This window comes from Podarcis melisellensis (genome assembly GCF_964234715.1).
Source record: "Podarcis melisellensis genome assembly, chromosome: 9".
In the NCBI taxonomy this organism is placed as follows: Eukaryota; Metazoa; Chordata; class Lepidosauria; order Squamata; family Lacertidae; genus Podarcis; species Podarcis melisellensis.
This window is the reverse complement of record NC_138541.1, coordinates 14,064,710-14,087,319: the sequence shown is the minus strand read 5'-3', so window position 1 is coordinate 14,087,319 and position 22,610 is coordinate 14,064,710. Positions and strand designations below refer to the sequence as shown.

The 22,610-nt window shown below is 43.4% G+C and overlaps 1 protein-coding gene across 3 annotated transcripts in view; it reads right to left on the bottom strand.

Annotated features, from left to right (window-relative positions):
- Window positions 1–22,610, bottom strand: part of ARHGAP24 (Rho GTPase activating protein 24) — a 361,105-nt gene that overhangs the window by 244,134 nt on the left and 94,361 nt on the right. For all 3 annotated transcript variants that reach the window (XM_081924955.1, XM_081924956.1, XM_081924957.1), the window contains exon 2: window positions 18,922–19,121. In XM_081924955.1, coding sequence (XP_081781081.1) covers window positions 18,922–19,121 — 200 coding nt within the window. The remainder of the gene's footprint in view (window positions 1–18,921; window positions 19,122–22,610) is intronic.

The following is a 22,610-nucleotide window of genomic DNA, read 5'->3' as shown; positions in this document are numbered from 1 at the left end:
TGCACCACTCTGGAGATACAGTCTGCGGGCAGGTAGGGTCTCAGCCTGCGGACCAGGTGGAGCTGATAAACAGCTGTCCTGGACACAGAATTGACCTGCGCCTCCATGGACAGGTGTGAGTCCAGAATGACTCCCAGGCCGTGCACCTGGTCCTTCAGGGGCACAGTTATCCCATTCAGGACCAGGACATACAAGGACAAAATTCAAGCTATTTCTTCCAGTTTTGGGGAATAAGCAAGGGTCTTTAATTAATGCCCATTGCACTTAGAAAGCTGTTAGAGGGTTAAAGGGGGATGAAAGCTGTGTGGTGTTCCTAAGATATCTTTTTCACTTTTCCTGCTTCCTTTTGTTGTAACCAGTAATGTTTGATGATGTTGTGTAAAATATCCCATTTGAAGTTTACAGCCATGCCTTCCTTCTTCTGGTGAGACAGAAACCTTCTCTGCAACACTGGCATCTTATACAGGCACCCCCTGACATTAGGACACGGCCCTGCCAACAACTCAGAGGATAAGCCCCCTGCAATACCAGGGAATCTTTTCTTGTGTTTTTATTACCTAAGCCCTCCCTTCAGATGTGAAGGAAATAAGCAGCTATCCTATCTTTAAAAGACATCTGAAGGCAGCCCTGTTTAGGGAAGCTTTTAATATTTAATGCTGTATTGTTTTTAACACTTGATTGGGAGCCGCCCAGAGTGGCTGGGGAAACTCTGCCAGATGGGCAGGGTATTATTATTATTATTATTATTATTATTATTATTATTCACACTTCTCAAACCAAAAAGCAAACCGAGCACACAATTAACCATCGAAATTTGTGCATCTCTGAATTTTGCAATGCACTTCTCTAAGCAACATGCAGAAATGAATTACATGGGGGAAATCGTTTGCAAAAAGCATATGTTTTTGCAATATCAACCATCTCAGGCTTTATGACCAGCAGGGGAAGTCCTGTTGGGGATACCACCACAGGGTGGTGACCATAGCTGTCAACATTTCCCTTTGTTTAAGGGAAATTCCCTTATTCTGAATAGGATTCCTCACAAGAAAATGGAAAGTTGACAGCTATGATGGTGACGGGGCCTTCTCAGCAGTAGTTTTCCATTTGTGGAATGCATTCCCAGGTGAGGTTTATCTGTCTACCTCAATATTAGAATTTAGGATAATTTCTTTTAATATTCCTGTTTACCCAGGCATTGCATGTCTGAAAATTCTGCCCCTGGTAACCCTAAAAGTATTAGTTTGAGGGTCACCGATTGCCTTTAGGAGTTTTTAAACTGTTTTTAGCAGATCTTTTAAATCAGATTTAGAAGTTTTAATAGTATTTGTATTGATACATTTGCTACTTTGAATTTATTTGAAGGAAGATTTGGGGTATAACTCTAATAAATAACTTATTAACATTATTATTTTTAATTTTAATTAATATAGTTAAAACTGCATACAAATATGTTTATATTAGAGCAGGAGTAGGCAACCTAAGGCCTGGGGGCTGGGTACGGCCCAATCACCTTCTGGTCCATGGATGGTCCAGGAATTAGAATGTTTTTGCATGAGTAGAATGTGTCCTTTTATTTAAAATGCATGTCTGGGTTATTTGTGGGGCATAGGAATTCGTTCATTATTTTTTTCCAAAATATAGTCCGGCCCACCACATGGTCTGAGGGACGGTGGACCAGCCCACGGCTGGAAAAGGTTGCTGCCCCCTGTATTAGAGCCTACACTGATCACATTCTAATTCTCCCAAAGTTCTTTAACAAAGTTCTTAAATGAATTACTATTCTGTTTGAGCACAGTCTTAGAAGGGAAATTATCTCTGAAAGGTTCGTGAAATTATTTCATGATATAAACGAAAGTGATTGCTGTTTCTTTCTCCATAAATATTTCTATTTATAAACATCCCTGATGATTGTTCGGAAGCTTTAACAGACAGAAGATGTTATATTCTATATTTCACATTTCTGTATGGTGCTATTTTAGCATGAAGTTCAGCCTGCTAATTGCTGAAAGCTGCCCTGAGTCTTTGCATGTGCATCAGAAGGGTGGAATATTTTGTTTGTTAAACTTTTAAACCAACCATCAACCGGAGGATCCCAGGGTAGTTTACAGAAGATTTCAAAACCAAACATTGACAGTATGAGCTCAACATTGTAATAACTAGGATTAAAACCAGCAGCTGGCAAAAAAAAATTTTTTTTAATCCTGCATCGTAAACCTTAAATGGTCTAGCCATCTCAGCCAAATGCCTAAGTTAAGAGGAGGAGGAGGAGGAGGAGGAGGAGGAGGAGTTTGGATTTGATATCCCGCTTTATCACTACCCTATGGAGTCTCAAAGTGGCTAACAATCTCCTTTCCCTTCCTCCCCCACAACAAACACTCTGTGACGTAAGTGGGGCTGAGAGACTTCAGAGAAGTGTCACTGGCCCAAGGTCACCCAGCAGCTGCATGTGGAGGAGCAGAGATGCGAACCCAGTTCCCCAGATTATAAGTCTACCGCTCTTAACCACTACACCATACTGGCTTAACGTGATTTAATTTGGTTTTGAAACCTACACAAGGTTGAGGCCCTCCACACCTCCAGGGGGAGGAAATACTACAGTCTGGTCAGAGATGGTTCCTCCGCCATCTTGCAGTGAGCAATGCCTGCTGGTGTAACAATAATATTTTTTCTGTCAATGAAACAACTGACTATTCCATCAAGCTACATGTGTGCATGACCATGTGCACATGCAAGAGGAGACCAGGGCTCTGTTGAAGCATAAGTGGATCATGACCATTGTTTGAAGTGGCCACTGAGTTCCTCTAAGACGAAGAAGAAGAGTTTGGATTTGATATCCCGCTTTATCACTACACTAAGGAGTCTCAAAGCGGCTAACACTCTCCTTTCCCTTCCTCCCCCAGAACAAACATTTTGTGAGGAGAGTGAGGCTGAGAGACGTCAGAGAAGTGTGACTAGCCCACAGCCACCCAGCAGCTGCATATGGAGGAGCAAGGAATCAAACCCAGTTCACCAGATTACGAGCCCACTGCTCTTAACCACTACACAACACTGACAAAGGGTTGAAGAACCCTTTTCAATCTGATGACCACATTCCCCTCTGGGAATCTTTCCAGGAGTTGCATGGCTAGAGGCCAAGAGTGAACTGAGCGATGGACAGGACTCTTGCTTTCGTATAGCAAGCCACGTTCAAGCCATACAAAATTTATGCACTGTAGACAGTGCCGGATTTACGTATAAGCTAAACAAGCTATAGCTTAGGGCCCTACTCTCTTGGGGCCCCCAAAAAAATTAAAGAAAAAGACAACTGGATGTACATTTCCTAAATATAAGATAAAAAACAAATAAAATAAAACCTACATACAGCAACAGTGTTTTGTGTTGTGTAGGTTCCAATGATGTAAGTAAATGGGCCCTGCCTGCTAACCTGCTCCCTAAAATATCACTGGTTTGCTCATTTCTATATACAGTGGCACCTTGGTTCTCAAACTTAATCTGTTCCAGAAGTCTGTTCCAAAACCAAAGCGTTCCAAAACCAAGGTGCACTTTTCCGTAGAAAGTAATGCAAAATGGATTAAAAATAACACCTAAAACATTGTATTTCACTATTAATAGACTTCTTAATTGTATTTCAGTTCAACAATTACTTTGATAAAATACGTATTCTGTTATGTGCAAATGGCTTTAGATACCTATTAGGTCCATAAATTACCATATAACATATATTCAACACAAAAAACAGCGACAGTTTGTTGTTGACAAAGGACAGCTGGACATATAAAGGGCCCCATTACCTTCAGTAGCTGAGGGCCTCATCAAACCTAAATCTGGCCCTGACTGTAGTTGGAAGTGAGGGGTACATGGGTCTCACCAACCTGGGAAAGTTGCCCATCTAAGAGAAGGAACTCTAATTCTAAACCTCTGCTGCTTGGTGGGTTATTTTCAGGAGAATAAAGCTACAGAGTAAAACCTACATATATCTGGAGTGGAGTCCCAAACCAAATGAGTGGCCTTTGGTTTGGACTCAGTCTGACCCTTATGTTTTCCTCCCCTTATGGTTTTGATTTACACAGGTGGCGTTGTGGGTTAAACCACAGAGCCTAGGACTTGCCGATCAGAAGGTCGGCACTTCGAATCCCCGCAACAGGGTGAGCTCCCGTTGCTCGGTCCCTGCTCCTGCCAACCCAGCAGTTCGAAAACACGTCAAAGTGCAAGTAGATAAATAGGGACCGGTCTGGCAGGAAGGTAAACGGCGTTTCCGTGCGCTGCTCTGGTTCACCCAAAGCGGCTTAGTCATGCTGGCCACATGACCCGGAAGCTGTAGGCAGGCTCCCTCGGCCAATAAAGCGAGATGAGCGCCGCAACCCCAGAGTCGTCCGCAACTGGACCTAATGGTCAGGGGTCCCTTTACCTTTACTAAAATGTGGCTGCATTTTAAATTGTATTTGAACCTGTATTTGAACCCGCATTTTAATTAACTGTTTTTCTTTTTCTTGTACGTTTTGTTGTAATCTGCCCTGAGCCTGGTTCTGGCCAGGGAGGGTGGGGTATAAATAAATTATTATTATTATTATTATTATTATTATTATTATTATTATTATTATTGCCAAGATGGTGCTGCTGTCAATGCGCCTGTGCAGTCCCAATCTTGCCAGCACCCATACATGCCCCAGCACCATCAGCTCTGCTGTTACATCACACCAGTTGTTGCTGCCTCCAACTGTAGCTCCATATTCTGCAGTGAGCTATTATGTTCAATACTCCCAAGTGCTCCACATTTGAAATCTTTTGTTGCCAAAACAAATGTGACAAGGACCTCAGCATGATCGTTCTTCACAATCCATGGGTGTTCTCTGCAGCGCAGTATTCAGTCCTCACCTCCCACTCAACAAGCCAAGTTGAAACAATGGCCCGTTAGCTTTCAGAAGGAAAAAATTATGCCAGTTACTACACCTGTAATGCAAGCTTATATAACACCAAGCATTCTGTTGTATAATGCTCAGATGTTGCCATACAAAGTAATTCAGCGCATGGTACTTATGAGAATGTAAGTGGAGGGAGAAGATTGTGTTAAATAAAGAAGTTCTGAAAGGGTGCCCTTTGCAGAACAGGGGCTCAAATTCTCCATGGAAACTTGCATCATAGAGAGAATGAAATGATACAAGTCAACCTATCCCCCCCCCCCCATATTACCTGACCTTGGAGAAAGAATAGAGTATTATTATGTTGAGCCCAATTCAGTTTTAATTTCCAGAAGAACCATCATAACATCACAATAAAGATTTAGTAGCAGAGCGAAAGCAATGTACACACACACACACATCTCCATCCCTGAAGTGTTAAGTGAAAGGTTTCATGCTGTCAGGAGTAAATCACATGGAATAAGTGAAGTTAACTCTTTTATTAAAAGAAACAAGGCAGCTCAGGAGGCCAGGCCTAGAGAGCACAACAACTCTTCCTGGTAGAAGTTGCCCCTATGGGGCAGAACTTGCTCCTCATCGCAGCTACCTAAACTTCCTTCTCCCCTTGGGTGCTTCCCAAGCAATCTGAAACTATGCTGGCATGGCTGTCTTTGCACTTCATACCTCTCCTGGTCCTAGGAGACCAGGGACGAGGGGAGCTTATTGCAGCAGGAGGGAGAGACCCCCTGGCTTCTTCACCAGCCTGACTCACCTCTGCCTCTTGGCCTCCCTCCTCCCCTGCTTCAGCTTCTACCTCTGGTTCTGTACTGCTCTCTGCCACAGACTCTTCCTGCTCACTAAACCATTACCTCTTCAGCTTCTGACACCTCTTCCTCCCAGTCTGCTCCTTCTTCTCCATCGGACTACGCATCATCATCATCCCACTGCCAACCCCCAGGCTCTGAGCCCTCTTCCTTTTGGGTTCCCCAGCTGGTTCCTCCCACCATTCCTCTGTGTCCAGCCAGTCCATGACATGTACATACACAGAAAATTATGGAGGAACTAGGGGACAAGTAGGGGTTCTACACACACCAATGAGGAAATAAAGTTGAGGATATGATTTGATCATTACCCTCAGACACTCCTCAGAGCTGTTACTTCACCCCTCCCTTTAAATGTTTTCGCCTGCCTAGAATTTATCCTTGAAGTCTTGCTTGCCTTGATGTAGGATAGAAAGGAGTGTGTGAGAGTGTGTGTGTGTGAACTACCTTTGCTTATGTTCCCTCCACAACTAGCATTTGGCCTTCAGAAAGGAACGTGGTCCTCAAGCTGAACATGTCTCCCACCCCCGCTTTTTGGAGATTGACTCAGCGTATAGTCAATTCCACCCTAATTTAATCAAGAATTTGCAGGGCGGGGGCATTCTAATGGTTTTTCTATGTAGGAAAACACTGGGTTTTCTTGAAGACCAGTTCAGAGATGGATTTGCAACAGGCATTCGCCTTCAAATCCTGAGCCAGTCTGTCTGGAATGACAAAATGAAATGAGTTGATATAGGGCACATGTCTAAACATCGACAGACAAAGGGCTGTCGCGCCTTTAGGTTGACAGAACATCACTGTCAGAGTGAGGGCTGCATAAAATGCTCCCTGCTGATTAAGAAGGACTCAATAAGCACCTTAGAACCAATTATGCATTCCGAGAGGAAATCAAAGCGGATAATGCTTAATTTTAGGGCTGACCAATGGGCAAGCTAAGGAAGCAACTCGCCAGGCACAAAAAACGTTATTACTGCCAGTGACTGGGAGGAAGGCTTCAGTGCTTTGAACTAGGGGTTGGTAGTTCAGGGGTAGAGCATTGACTATGCATGCAGAAGGTCACAAATCTCCAGGTAGGGCTGGGGGGAAACTCCCCTTTGAAATCATGGAGAGCCACAGCCAATTTGTGTTAAGCAGGGGCAAGGGACATTTTTGGTTCCAAGAGCCAGATCTTCATCTGTTCCCATCCTGTGGCCCACCTTTGGCAGGGGGTGGGGCAAACCACCTGTCAATCATGTGACACCACCATGATGTCACACGATTGACAGGTGGCTTGTCCCCCTCATCACAATTTGTTGCGCAGGTGCCCAATAGTCAGCTGTCTGTAAGGCACTTGGGGACTGGTGTGCAAGGGGCATTTGTACTTGGTGCTTCCCAAAGCTGGCAAAGAGGCTGGCAAAGCATTTCTTTCTCCCCTTCCTTATGCAGCAATGACTACCCACCCCCTGTAAGACTGAGGATGCCTGATACCAGCAGCAATCAGGTGTGCACTGTTGGGATATTCTGTTCCACCTTAAGAACAGACGTGTGGAATTGTTGTATGTCCCATGCCTGTTTACACTCCAGCACAGCTTGCTGGGAACTTTCATTTGTGTATAGTTTTTGCTTATGCTGTCTTGCTTTGGACACGAAGGAGATCGGACATGTTTTCCTTTTGTCCTGATGTATGCTGAATATCCTGATATCCTGCTTCCTGCTTTTGAATTATGCTGCTGGAGGAGACTCTTGAGAGTCCCATGGACTGCAAGAAGATCAAACCTATCCATTCTGAAGGAAATCAGCCCTGAGTGCTCACTGGAAGGACAGATCCTGAAGCTGAGGCTCCAATACTTTGGCCACCTCATGAGAAGAGAAGACTCCCTGGAAAAGACCCTGATGTTGGAAAAGATGGAGGGCACAAGGAGAAGGGGTTGACAGAGGACGAGATGGTTGGACAGTGTTCTCAAAGCTACTAACATGAGTATGACCAAACTGCGGAAGGCAATGGAAGACAGGAGTGCCTGGCATGCTCTGGTCCATGGCGTCACGAAGAGTCGGACACCACTAAATGACTAAACAACAACAACGCTGAATAAACTGCTTATAAATATGCTCACACGGCCTCTCCTGCCACTTCTGTTGCGTAGTGTTTTCTCTGCTGATTAGAGTGTGCCCTAGCTTTTGAAGTTTGGGTCGCTGATTCATGCTGCACCAAGGATGGGAGTTCGTCCGGTACACTGGCCGGTGGGATGGAGCCAGCTGGGGGCCTGCCAATTGCCCCCACTTCCTTGGTTGTATGCCAACATGCACAGCAAAGCTGATCCGGATTTCAAACCCGCTTCTCAGCTTTCAAGTGAGGGGGTTAAATCCTGCTGCTTTAGCTGCAGGCGCTTGTTCCCTCCTGGGATCTGGCATCCGCAGCCAACACAGAATTGAACCCTGCTCATTAGCTGACATCACAGCTCATTTCTGCACATGCTCAGAGACCTCTCTCTTATCCTTCATCCAAGCAAGAAGCATTATCGAAATTCAAGGATACACTTAAGGCAGCCAAAAGCATTCAAAGACATTGTGAAACGAGGCTGGTTTGGAGCTGGGCCTGAGGAGAGGGGAGATATGGCTGAGGAGGGGCATGTGGTCTGGAGGAGAGTTTCTAGGGCACTAGACAGACCTGAGATCCCTGGCCCTGTTCTTCTGAATGCGTGGAAGCTGGAGGGGGCAGGTGCAATCTGATGGTGAGAAGAGAGCTTGTGTTTTGTATTATCAGGCTTGCATCTTTTGTAAATGGAAATACATTCACTGGTCTCCTGTTGATGTGTTGTAAATACATTTTTCCAGACCGATTTCAGACATAGCTGGTCATCACCTTCTCACCCGCCAGGGCAAACGACAGGGGGCCGCACTTTCAGCTTGCATTGCCCAGAAACATAACAGCCTCTAATACGAATCAGCTGTCAAGACAACTGTTTACTAGGCTGGGATAATAATCGAAGGAAATAACTTGATAGCAGTACAAACAGGAAGGCTGATGCTCCTGGGTGCTGGTTTTGGAATACAAATATAGCATTAAAGTTTAATTAGAACAGCAGTCCTGGTTTCTGCCTGTAGCAGCAGCAAGGCAGCCAAACTACAGGAGACCATGATGTGGCAGTTTCCATTTACAGTGTAGCCGACCATGGAGAGATCAAATACATCCATAATCCCTCGCAGCTGCAGTCAACATGCAAAGGGAAAAAAATGTGCTCTCATTCCAAGCAGCTATAAATTGAACATTAGGGATTGCCATGGCTGCAGCAATTCATTTATCTGGCCTGCCTGGTGTAGGTAAACATTTAACATCAACACCAAGTGCGGAAGACCTGGCTTGATGCTCCAGAAAGGCTAACTCAATTTTCATACTTTGTTCAGAAATGTCATTTTCTTCTAGCAGGCCTCTCAGGCAATTGCTCATTTCAAGCTCTCTCTTTCTCTCTCTCTCAGAAAGCAAATCATCTTTCCCACCACCTTGTCCCTTTAAGCACTGTACTCTTTCTGATATTAAAAGGGGATAAGCTAATCCCGACAAAATGCCCCGGAGAAGATTTATTATGACTACATTCTCTTTGCCTTCCATGAATGAAAAAGATTGCTTCAGGAGCGATGACATTAATATGCAACATCCTCTCTCTATGACCGAACACCAAAAGGCATGAAGAGGTTTTTGCCTTTATTTCTTTTATTCCAAAGCTAATTTACTCTGCACGTTATGTGGCTCTTAAGAGCTGTCAATCAAGATTCCCATTCTCCTTGCTAACTGGAATTCTATGACTTCATCCCCCCCCCCTTCAAAGTAAAGCAGGGCACGTACTGTTCTCTACAGTTCAGGTAAGGGATCAAGAACTTGGTGGTCCAACAACCTCTGGAAGACCACAACACTCCATCACCCACAACAACCATGGTCAATAGACAGGGATAATGGGAGTTCAATAACATCTGGAGGGTAACAGATTCCCCATCCCAGTCTTGTTCACTTGCACCATATTTGGCTGTGGCCCCATCAGGTCATAGAGGAGCCATTTGAGATTGTACCTGACCCCAGATTTCAATTGTGCTTTCTCCATCCTAAGGCTGCCTAACGAGAAAGATCTTCAACTGGAAGCGCTTTAGAAAGCAAATGGCAAAGGCCCAGCATTCTACCTTCAGTCCTTAGGACACAAGAGTCAGAACCAAACCTCTCATTCTATTCTTAATAAACTGGGAGAAGGTATTGCTCTGATATTTCTTTCTGGCCATAAGCTATGTAGGACTTTATAGGTGACATTTAGCACCCTGAATAGTGACAGGAGAGGTATTTGATTCAGTTAACATTTAAAAACAAGCTGACCAAATTTCACAGTTTCTGAAACAAGACAAGAACTGAAAAAGTGTCATCCTTCAAAATTTGCACTTCTCTGACTTTTGCAATGCATTTTTCCAACGAAGTAATGTGTACAGAAAAGCATATGCTAGGGAAAGTGCATAAAATGCACATTTAAGTGAAAATAGCATACAAAATTCATAATATGGGGGGGATTGTTTGCAATAATGTATGTATTAGGCAAAATTGCATGTGTATATATTAAGATCGATTCCCACTGAAATACTGGCAAAGTTTCCTGAGGACTTGCTTTTAAATAATAATAATAATAATCAGAAGCTAATGTGGAAATGTGGAGAAATGAAAATTCAAAAAGCAAGAAACTGAAATTGACAAATCCCTAACCCTGAATCATGCAGGCGATGCACCTGAATTTCCAAAGGCGCCACATGCTCATTCTGGTCAGCTCTCTCACCTGAAGTGACCTCGCCCTTCCTGATCGTCTTTGGAGCTTTCAGAATCGTGGCACACCTGGGCAGAGGAGAGCTTGACCTTGAAGCCAGGTGCATGGTGAAGCAGCCACACATCTCTTTCAACATGTGACCAGCTGTAACATGTTCATCCACTTCCTGACGTTCATGTTTAGTGATATAACCTGGCCTTCAGCCACACGTGGTTTCATTCCAAGTACAAATGGAGTGGAGGTGGGAGCAAAATTCTCTTTTGAGAAACATGCTTCTTCTTTAAAAATAAAAATAAATGACACGTTGAAAGCTGAATGTCCCACTCCACCCCTATCTTTTGATTCAGAATGTTTCCAGAAATAGGAATTCACTTTCAATAGCAGATAGATGATCTAAATCTGAAACGGGTCTCTGGCTTGTGTGCTGTATGTTGAACTTGACCTTGCATTTCTTGGAGAGCAATGTCTTCCTTCAACTGCTTTTATGCACAGAGTCAAAAGCCATGGGGGGAAATGGATTACAAGATAAACATTCAAAGAGGAGAAGTGACTAGAATAAGAAAAAGAACCAGCAGGTTTGCAATTGCAGGCAATCAGCTCCATTTGTGACCTTCGGCAAATGTTCTCAGCTCTACTATTCATATATCCAAACTGTTGCTTCATTTATCACAGTGATTTGGGGGGGGGGTTCAATTATATTTTTTCACCAGAGTCAAGGAGGCAATAGATCTTTCAAGGAAACTTGCTGAACTACAGCATTATTCAGTAGTTCTTATTGAGAATATTATTATTAAACAATTCATAATTTGTGTATCATTTGGAGGCTATCCCATACTTGGGCTTATCTCCAAGTAGACATACTTGGAATTGCTATGTGAAGTTGGTTAGGCTAACCATTATCTTCTTCATGCCTAAGCAAGAATTCAGACCAGAAACCCCTCATGTCCCAACCCTGTATTCTGCACAATACAGCAAGGCTGTCAGGTGGGTCAGTAGGAATATTGATTGTTTGCAACATGGGAAGAGGGTTCCACTGACTTGTTCATGCCAAGCTGAAAGCCCATGGGGGGCAGAGCAAGGCTGAAGGGGACTGATCTGCAGGAGAAGCTACCCAGTGACATAAGGAAGGTATCAAGGCTTAAGTATGTAGCTTGGCTGTTCAGGACCAAGGAAAGCTCCCAGAAACAGCAGACGTTGGTTTGATAATACTTAGACTTCATCTGAGCTCCTAAACAGCAAAGTAGGCAGCTGAGTCTTCTAGCCTCACCCCTCTGTTGAATACGAGCAAGACTTGAACCTGTGAACTTTAATGCATTTCCAGATGGCCTGTTTATTGAACATTCATTCCAATTTGTTCGCAGGGGAGATAAGATGAGGTTGGCTACTTAATGAGCATCTATTCTGATACATTTGCAGACAGGTTAGGTGATGTTGTGTCAAATCATGCGTTATCCCACACTTTCCCCCTTCCAGAACTACAATTTCCAGAATTCCTTGGGAGGAAGGATTGCTTGATAGACCACTCTCTGTGGGGAGATTAGGGCTTTCCCAAGAATTCTTAGCACCCTTAACAAATGAGAGCTCCCAAGATTATTTGGGGGAAAGCCATGACTGTCTAAGGCGGTGTGATACTGCTTTAAAATGTATTGTGCGGATGTTGCCTAAAACTTTCACCTGAAGTTTTGCTCAGTCGACAAAAAAGTATAATTATCTTATGGGTACAAGTAAGTTTCGCCTTCCTGCCACGAAAAAAGTAGCAGCTTTTTGGGGGGGGGGGGTAATTGAGGAAAATAGTACAGAGGGGAGATGCTTAAACCCCTTTCCTGAATACAAACCCCATCCGCCAGGAGGCAGAAGATGCAAATTACAGGTCTCTTGCATCATGCTTCATTGAACCCTGAGGATGCAATCTGATGTACACTTGCCTGTCAGTAAGTCCAACAGTACACAGTGGAACTTTCATTCATATATATATATATATATATATATATATATATATATATATATATATATGCTTTCGTAGATTTTCACGGGTACAGGAATGCAGGTTTTGGTGTCCTCGGGTGTCTTCCCGTGTAAAAGTTGGGGTGTCTAGGCGACGTTTCGACGAGGTCTCACTCGTCATCTTCAGGCTGGTGCTTTCGGCTTCTTGTTACTGGAACAGAGCAGGATCTCAGTGTTTGAGTTCCTATAAATACTGTTGAGGGGGTGTGGTGTATAGCCTCCAATGTTCTGGGCAGAGAGGAAGTTCCCAGGCTAGTGTGCCTTTTCTTCTTTTGTTCCTTAATTACTTGAGGGATATCTTGAGTGATTTCTTGAGTGATATCCTGAGTACCACTTAGGTGGGTCATTAGGTGTGGATTAGTTGCTAAAGTCTTTGTGTCTTGACCTCTTGAACTTTGTGAAGAGTTTTTCTGAGAAGATGGCTGTACTGCACTTAGTTGTGCTCTGGCTTGGCTTCGTGTATAGGGGCGAGCTGTGGTTTTGTGGCCTGTGTCAGCCAGATCTGTGTAGGGATTGCAGGGGGGTGCAGCATCCGGAGGTGCCACCATGGTTTGGCTACTGGATGGTGTCTGTAATTTATCTGTGGAGAGGGTCTGGGTTTGGGTCTGGTGTGGTTGATTGGTGATAGCGTTCTGTGTGCCTCTGGATCTGGTGTCAGCACACTAGCCTGGGAACTTCCTCTCTGCCCAGAACATTGGAGGCTATACACCACACCCCCTCAACAGTATTTATAGGAACTCAAACACTGAGATCCTGCTCTGTTCCAGTAACAAGAAGCCGAAAGCACCAGCCTGAAGATGACGAGTGAGACCTCGTCGAAACGTCGCCTAGACACCCCAACTTTTACACGGGAAGACACCCGAGGACACCAAAACCTGCATATATATATATATATATATATATATAAAACTGCAAGAAAGCTTATTTTCTCCTATAATTAGGGCTGCTAGGGATTTCCCCATCTATCCAGCTCCATTTTGATTCATGTAATTAATGTAATTATCACATTAATTTCTATTTTACAGATCCATTAGAAGTTTTAAATTATTTTAATTAAAACTCAGCTGAACTCTGGTGGTTGTTCCCCATTAACTCCTAACAGATGTCTTAAATGGACTTGTCTGCTAATGAATTTTTTACGCAAATTAGATTAGATGGAAAGTGCATGTTTTGCCAAAATGAGGCGCTTGTAAAACCTGCTTTGTACCTAAAAGGCAGGCTCCTCGCATAAGGACATCTGGTGAACTGCAGATTAATTTTAGGAGCAGATTATGCACTTTTAATCAACAGTGGGCTCAAGTCACCAATGCAACATTCGGATGTGGCATTTAAGTACCATAACAATCACAGCGCTTTGGAACTGAACATCCCTTCAGAGGCTTTGTCGCACAATTTTTATGCACCCATCCAAATTTAAGCCTGTGGGGCTTCTTAATGCTACTGTAAACTGAATGTGAATTGTACCGAGTCCAAGATTACTCTGCTTCCTGGGGTTTGGATTTTTAACCATTTCAGGGGAGCTCTTAGAAACCTACATAGGTAAGAACTGCAAGGAATCATAGATGGAAGCTGAAGCTAGTAAGTAAACTTTGCACGACAAGATTTTGGAAAAAATAGGGCCATTACACATTGTAATAGAAAATGGATGATTCTTCAAAAGTGGGAATTATTAGACCAAGGCCTGGTTCACATATGTCCATCACACATATGATGCATAGTTTGAATTCATGCCTACAAGAGGCAGTGATGGTCAGCGCAGTGCAAAAACACTGGCAGAGCTGACCCAGGGCTCCCAATGGTCCGTTTGCACCACACCAGCTTGAGCACCTCCCCCTCTGATGCAGTAGAAGAGAAGAAAAAGAGTTTGGATTTGATATCCTGCTTTATCACTACCCGAAGGAGTCTCAAAGTGGCTAACATTCTCCTTTCCCTTCCTCAAACAAACACTCTGTGAGGTGAGTGAGGCTGAGAGACTTCAGAGAAATGTGACTAGCCCAAGGTCACCCAGCAGCTGCATGTGGAGGAGCAGAGACGCGAACCCGGTCCCCCAGATTACGAGACTACCACTATTAACCACTACACCACACTGGCACTGGTGTGGTGGCACTGGCAAGGGATTTGGGGCATAATACTGTGTTGGCGTGAAAATAAGACACACCCTTAAAATTGGAGGGTGGGGAGGAAAAAAGAAAAAATGCCCCAATACAAGCTAGCTCCATTTTCTCGCTGCTCCTGGCTGCATGTGGGGGGAGCTGCACTGCGTTTCCTGTGGCCTTTCCCCTTCCTCACTCTCTCCCTTCTCAGCCTTGGGGGGAGAGGATAGGCGACTACGTGTGGGACGGGCGCTGTTTTGCCATGCTCCTGGCTGCATACCGTAAGGTCGCGAATATATTGAAATATTGAAGTACTTTATTGTCACTTGTACAACTTGTATACAGTGCGATTACATGAGCACCCCCCACTCAGCTCACTTAGTCTTAATTCCCCTTGTTTACTGATGCACACCCACCAAACCCAAAAGTCAGTTGCCCTGTTGTTATCTTTTCATTCAGCAGCCTAACAGCCCACGAATAGAAGCTGTTCTTTACCCTGTTGGTGCGACTAATCATGCTTCTATATCTTCTGCCTGAGGGCAGGAGATCAAGAAAGTGCCGGCCATATAAGCTACACTTTAAGTTTTCAGGGTCGGAATTTGGGGGGAAAGTGTGGCTTATATTCAGGGCAATACAGTATTCAACTTTCTGATTGGGAAAGGTTATGGAAAACAGATTTAAATTCTTTGGCATGTTGTACATTGAAAGAGAATTATATGAAAATGATGTATCTGACTCCTACTAAATTAGCAAAAATGTATAAGACAAGTACAAATATTTGTTGGAAATGTAAAGAACAAGAAGGTACCTTTTATCATATGTGGTGGACATGTAAGGTAACAAAAGCATTCTGGGAACTGATAATTAATGAATTGAAAAAAAAATGTTTAAAATAACCTTTATAAAGAAACCAGAAGCATTTTTTAAATTAGGAATTGTAGGTACTGAGATTCCAAAGGAACAGAAAATACTTTTTATGTATGCAATGACGGTTGTACAGATGCTACTAGCCTAGAGATGGAAAGAAGATAAAGTCCCTACCAGAGAAGAATGGCAAACTAAGCTGTTGGACTACGCCAAAATGGCAAAACTGACAAGAAAGCTCAGGAACCAAGAAGACCAAAGTTTTAAGAAAGAATGGGAAAGATTTATAATTTATTTAAGAGACCACTGTAAGCAAATGAAAACATTAGCAGGATTTTAACAACACTTGTAAGGTAACAAATATGTCAGATACTATGGAGAGATTTAAAATAGGGATGATTAAATAATATGCAGTTGAAAAAGATGACAATAGGACCCATGGAAGGGATGGAGGGAAGAAGAATCTCTAAACCTGGGTATGTATTTGATATTGTTATAATTTTACAAATAAAAATTACTTACAAACAGTATGCAGTGATGGCATGGGCAAGTGAGCACTGCTGTCCACCCCACAATCCACTACTAATTAGAGAACAGAGAAGTAAAATGGTTGCTAACATGTGTGTGAGCCACACCTACATTCCTCCTTCACGCCAGCAGCTTTCGTTCTTGTGCAGCTCTTTTCTTAACCAACTGCAAAAACTCTCTGTGTGAACATTCATCCTGGAAGTATTTTAGAAATGGCCACAAGAATGCATCGTTGCATGGCGGTGGCACCACTGCCCGGCTCCTCCTAGCTCTAAAATTGAGACACTGCCCACCCAGACGCATTGGGAAGCTGCCCGTTTCAGTCAACAACAAAGCCGTGAGTGGGAAACGCCTGCGAGTCAACGACAGTCAAACAACAGTTGCATTATGAAACTTTAGGGCACTGAATGTTGGTCAGTCTCTTTGGCTGGATGCTTGACCTTCAAAGCTGGCACATAGACAAAATGCAAACAACCTCAGGGAGGGATACACAACTATAAGACAACCCAGGATGCTAAGAATGGATCGTTTCCCATGTGGATAAAGAAAAATTAATTGGAACCCATTCTTATCACAGCATTCATTCTAGAGTTGACTTGCATTCATTTGCTCTTTTATATTAGTAGATTTTTACCACTTTCTCTCTGGAGCAAGAAAGCAAACACTATTTATAACCTTACCTGCTTCTTCAATAGATCACACTTTTATTTTGCTTAGCAGTCCTCAAGAGACTTCAAGGACAGGAGGAAAGAGAGAGCTCCTCTCTGACCAATAAACAGTACATGAGCTGTGGGGAGTCTCTTGTGTTTAGTAATATTAAAGCATTATCATTCTTGGCTATGCAAGGAGGGGGAGGGTTGGCACAATGCAACCCTCCCAGAGCTGTGCACACTCTCCTTGTATGTCTGTATGTTTCACAGTGGAGGGTCTGGTACCAAATTCTGAATTTCGTTCAAGATAGGGATGTAGAAGCTGTGGCCTCCCAGATGCTGCTGGAAGACAGTTCCCATCATCCCTGGTTATTGGTCATGCTGGCTGGGGCTGACTGGAGCTGGAGTCCAGCATGTGGAGGGCCACAGGCTCCCTGTACTTGATTGAAGAACACTGATGCCTGGCTTTTTCATCATAGAACAGCTTGTAAAGCATTAAGCAGCCCCGGATTTAGAGCAATACAGGTGGCTCCACAGCACAGAGGCAAGGGGGCACAAAATAATAATAATAATAATAATAATAATAATAATAATAATAATAATAATAATAATATCAATATTTATACAGGTACCTACTCAAAGTTAGGGAGTACCAAACTTTGTCCTTGCTCAAGGCACCACATTATCATCATCATCAAACCTTGGTTCTTAAATGTAAACTATATGTTATCTCCATCAGCAAATGGAAACCAGAATTAAAGGTCATACCTTTTCTGTTATTGGGGAATAATCAGGAGCTCACCAAGTTAGTGGCTAAATATCTTTATCTGTTTTTTTGGTCATCGAAACACATTGCAGACGTCTGATCTCCCTGGAGACCTAGAGATGTAATGTTACACCAAATCTGCCCCTGCATTAAGGCAATGGTTGCTGGAGAATGGGGGAGACATCCAACCTTCCAGACCAGTTAGCAAAGAATCAGGACTCCTTCATCTCCTTCTTGAACTTCTCTGAAATCTACACTTTGCACTAAAAAATAAATGCCCAACTTCCTTCTCACTATTATTTAGGAAGCAACACATAACCACACCACCCCCACTCATAAAAAATTTCTACATTTTCTTTTTCCTTTCTTGCTTCTTTGACTTGAGACCACTGCCCACAGTGGTAGAAGATTTTGGAGTTTTATGATGAAGATGTACAGTGGTACCTCTGGTTGTGAAAGGGATCCGTTCTGTTCCGGAGCCCCATTCGCAACATGAGCAGAACGCAACCCGCATCTGGGCATGCGCGGGTCACAATTTGCTGCTTCTGCGCATGCGCGTGACGTCATTTTGAGAATCTGTGCATGCACGAGCGACAAAACCCAGAAATAACCCGTTCCGGTACTTCCAGGTTGCTGCGAGATGCAACCTGAAAAGATTTAACCTGAAGCAAACATAACAAGAGGTATGACTGTAAAATTATAAATCTTACGCTGGACATTGGCACAGAAGCTCTCTGTGACAGACTCCCAAAATCCTTCTCTAATGGAATTCCATACCAAATTGCTCTAGGTGGGCTGGACCAAAGGAGAGGGTGGGTCAGCTCCCTCTCTCTTACAAAGCCAAATGCTTTCACATCACAATCAGGTTGGTAGCCATACCTGTGCTTGGAGCATATAACAGCTCAAACAAGTTTCCGCCCCTTTCCTGTTGGTCCCTGTGATGCTCACACAGGGTCCCTGGACGTTTAATGGTCTATTGATCCCTGTTCCACCACTGTGCTCGCTTCCCCACTGACATCAACCAGTTATTCTCTGGTAAAACACTGAGTCCAGTCAGTTGTTAAAAGTGAAACAAAAAAACAAGAAGTTTATTTTACAAACATTAACAAGTTTATGGTTTCTCAGATAATCTTCCTGTCAGTATCTTAACTTTAGCTTCTTTACCGGCCTATACCTTCCTAATACCTTCTGACTGATTATCTCAACTCTTTGACTGACTCCTCTTAACATATTCTCTCACTCTCTCACACCAGACTAGCCCAAGCCACAGACTTATCTTCTCCGTCTCTTCTAACTCCAGACTGACTTCTCAACAACTCTAACTCCTTCTAACTAACCTCTGTGCTTATACCTTATACAAGTTAACTCTGCCCTCTGGGTTCCCATTGGTTAGTCATTTTACAATTAGTTAACCCTTTCCCTATGAACCCAGTATGATGTCACACACATAGGAGGGCAAACGCCACAGTCCCTTATTGCCCACCCATCTACCTCACCTTGCACCCTCTTGCTTTGTACTTACCAAGGGTTTGGTTTCGTCCTCATCTTTGAAGTAATAGAGCTGCTCCCCTTTAAGAACGAACCAGCGCGTGTGCCAAGTCTTCACAAAGCCTCCTTGCTTCCTCAGCCACCCACACTTAATGGCAACATGCCGTCCTTGGTTCAGCTGGGGACTCTCTGCAGAGCCATTGTGCTCTTCCATAATGAGGCTGGCAGACTCTCCTAGTTAGGGAAGAAGGAGGGGAGGTGGGAAAGAAGCTTTATTAGCTAATCTCCAATCACTTGTTAACAAACAGCAACAACACATCTTGTTGGAAGATTCAGGAAAGATAAAAGAAAGGACTTCTTCAACACAGTGCAAAGCTAAACAACGGACCTTGCTCCCCCAGAAGGCAGGGGTGGCCCCCAGCTTGTATGTCTTTAAAAGAGGATTAGACAAATTAATAGCCAACCGGGCTATCAATGGCCATAATGGCTATGCTCTGCCTCCACCGTTGGAGAAAGCAATGCTTCTGAATGCCAGTTACTGGATACCACAAGGCTGCTTGCAAAAAAATAATGAAAGCCACATAACAACGTTTAATTAATAAAAATGGGAATAAAGAAATCAAATGAAGACCAGAGGTCAACATTTCCTTAGGCCTGTCCAGATCATATAATTATTTTATTTCAAATTGGGGAAGGAGACTCATGTGCACCTTCAAAGGTGCTATGAAACAGATGGCTAAGGCTGATTCTTTCTTCTTCTTCTTTTTAAAAAGGAGGCAATGGTTAGTTGAATATGTGTTTATTTTTCAGCAAAGCCCGTGGTCCTTCTTGAGGATTGCTTGGCATCCTTGATCTCTTACAATTAGAGCAAGCTTAGGTGTGCTTGTCTGTGCCATAGCTGCCAACTTTTCCCTTTTCTTGTGAGGAATCCTATTCGGAATAAGGGAATTTCCCTTTAAAAAGGGAAAACCTTGGCAGCTATGGTCTGCGCCCTAAGTCCAAGCTGCAAGGTTTCTCTCTTAGGGTGGCCATGTATCCTTCTTTGCCGAGAACAGCCCTCTCTTTGAATGGCTCACCAATCAAGTTGAGTTTATAAGGAACCACAAAAAAGCAGAATGTGGGTGATGAAGTTGCCCATCCACAATCGTCTTGTTATTTTTTCGAGTTTGAATGGATGGTTTTATTGTTTTAGGGTTTGTTGGATTGTTTTTCTGTTTCTGTATTTTACCACTTTGATGGGTTTATGCTGTGAAGTGGTCTATACATTTTAATCGTAGTAATGAAAATGATCATCATCAACAACATCATCATCATCATCGCTATGCAGACACACAGGCCACTTCATTGCAGTCTCCCCTGTCTACTTCTACTGAATTCTAATATTTATTCCCCTAAAAGTTTATTTATACATAATACATTTTTATGCCATTCCACAGCGTCTTTAAATGCATTCCCTCTCTTTTCTTGGTGTGATGTATAATGTCTGTCTGTTCTTGAAGAAACAAGGTTTTTGAACTTGCACTAACTCCTGCTGCTTCTTGGATGGGAAGCTGGAAGGTCATGTGACATATGAGAGAGAGAGAGAGAGAGAGAGAGAGAGAGAGAGAGAGAGAGAGAGAGAGATATTGAGAGAGCACCCCTCCATACCCATGGAAATGGAGGGGACAACACAGTAGCCTTGGCAGGCCTATGCACAATAGACTCCTGTGTATGTTGAGGGAAGCTTTCACAGAGGGCGGAAACAAATGCTGGGACGCCTGGGAGCACGCAGCAAACATCTGTGAAATACTTTTAGTTCAGGAAGCCAGACTAAATTAAGAGGCTGAGGGTGGAAATGAAACCAGACACAATTCAGATGTGTAATGGACTTTTTTGGTGTGTGTGTCAAAATTCAAAGTCCCCAGATAGGACATGAATCTTCTTGGCTGCTTTTGCATCTTTGGCCTATGATCACCTGGACACACATCAAGGACAAATGCTTCATTGCTGCTTAAGAAGCTGAACAACAACAATAAAAGATTTGGCTTTGATTTTGATTTTAGCTTGCATGGACCTGAAAAGAAATCAAGCTGCAGAAACGGTGTCCCCCAAAGTTCCAGAAACTGACCCTTGTAGGAGCAGCAGAAGACAGTGCATATTTAAACTCCCCGTCCCATTTGTGACTATGCTAAGATGCTAAGCTATCTAGTCTCTTTGCCTTAATAAAGGTTTTGACTGCTGCAAAAGCATAGGGAAAGCAAGGCTGGCAAAAAAAAAGTTGAATGCCCTTCGCTTTAATAATTCACGTATTTTGTAGCTGTGAATTGTTAAAATTAAGGGCATCCATTTATACTTGCAAAATACATGTGTATATATTTAAGCTGGGAAGCAGCAAGAGATAGGTTTTGAGGCAGGAAATTAAGTTGTTCAGTGACTTATGGGTGGATGTTGTTTCCTCAGTTAGAAATCTTATCTAGGCAGAAAACTTTACTGCAGGTTTGGGGATGAGACTTAATACCAGGGATGCAGAACCGGTGGTTCTCCAGACGTTCCTGGACTCCAACTCCCATCAGTCATCATGACTGATTGTCAAGGTTGATGGGAATCTGGAAGGCCAGAGGTTCCCTATCCTTGGTTAGGGAATTTTGTGAAAGTGAAACGTAATAAACTGTAAAATTATTTCAACAGCCTAATACGTACCGTATTTTTCGCTCTATAGGACACACTTTTCACCCTCCAAAACTTAAGGAGAAATGTGTGTGCGTCCTATGGCGCGAAGGCAGGCTCCTTGGCTTCAGCGATAGCAATGCGAAGCCTCCGAAGCAGAGAGGGAGTGCTCCTTCCGTGCTCCTGAGGCTTTGCATTGCTTTCGCTGAAGCCTGGAGAGCGAGAGGGGTCGGTGCTTCAGGCGGCTATCCCTGAAGCCTTTGGAGCGCAGTGGGAACTCGCGCTGTGCTCCAAAGGCTTCAGGTTCCTTTTGCTGAAGCCGGGAGAGCAAGACTCTCCCGGCTTCAGCAGAGAGGGAGAGCTGTGCAGCGCCCCTTCAGCGAAGTGGGAGGAGAAATGGAAGGGGCTCCATTTCTTCTGCCGCTTCGCTGAAGGGGTGCTGAGCAGAGAGGGGGAGAATTTTTTTCTCTTGTTCTCCCCCTCTAAAACAAGGTGCCTCCTATGGTCGAGTGTGTCCTATATAGCGAAAAATACGGTAAATAATGTTCTGCATTCAAAAACATGAACAGCTGGTCAATATTATTTAGTCCCGTTAAGTACCACTATATAGTGGCAGCAGCCACTAATTATTTCACCCCACTAGTCTTGTGCCTGGTTTATCTGATTTCATCATCTTCACCATGGCTAAGTTATCTATTACTTTTGAAAACATTTCCTAAACCAAACCAAATGTTTCACAAACATTTGTAAAATTCTAGCAATTACTTTGATGCATTGCAAGGAAATATTGAAAGTTTGGGCCCCAATGAAGCATGGCGAAGACCTGCATGTTCCAAGAACTTTAATTTGATTATATCTTCTAAAGGATAAGCCATCAGATATTCTTTCTAATGAGACTGGTGAAGGTAGTCTTTGAAACTATATAAAACCTCTACACCCACCCACCCACACCCCAGTATCGGCTTTCACAATAAATAATGTCCTAATACAAGTTAAGCTCCTGATTTAAACACATTCGATTGCAACGGCTGATTTATACTTCAGGTTTGAGTGTTGCATGAGAGCAGTGAAACTAAT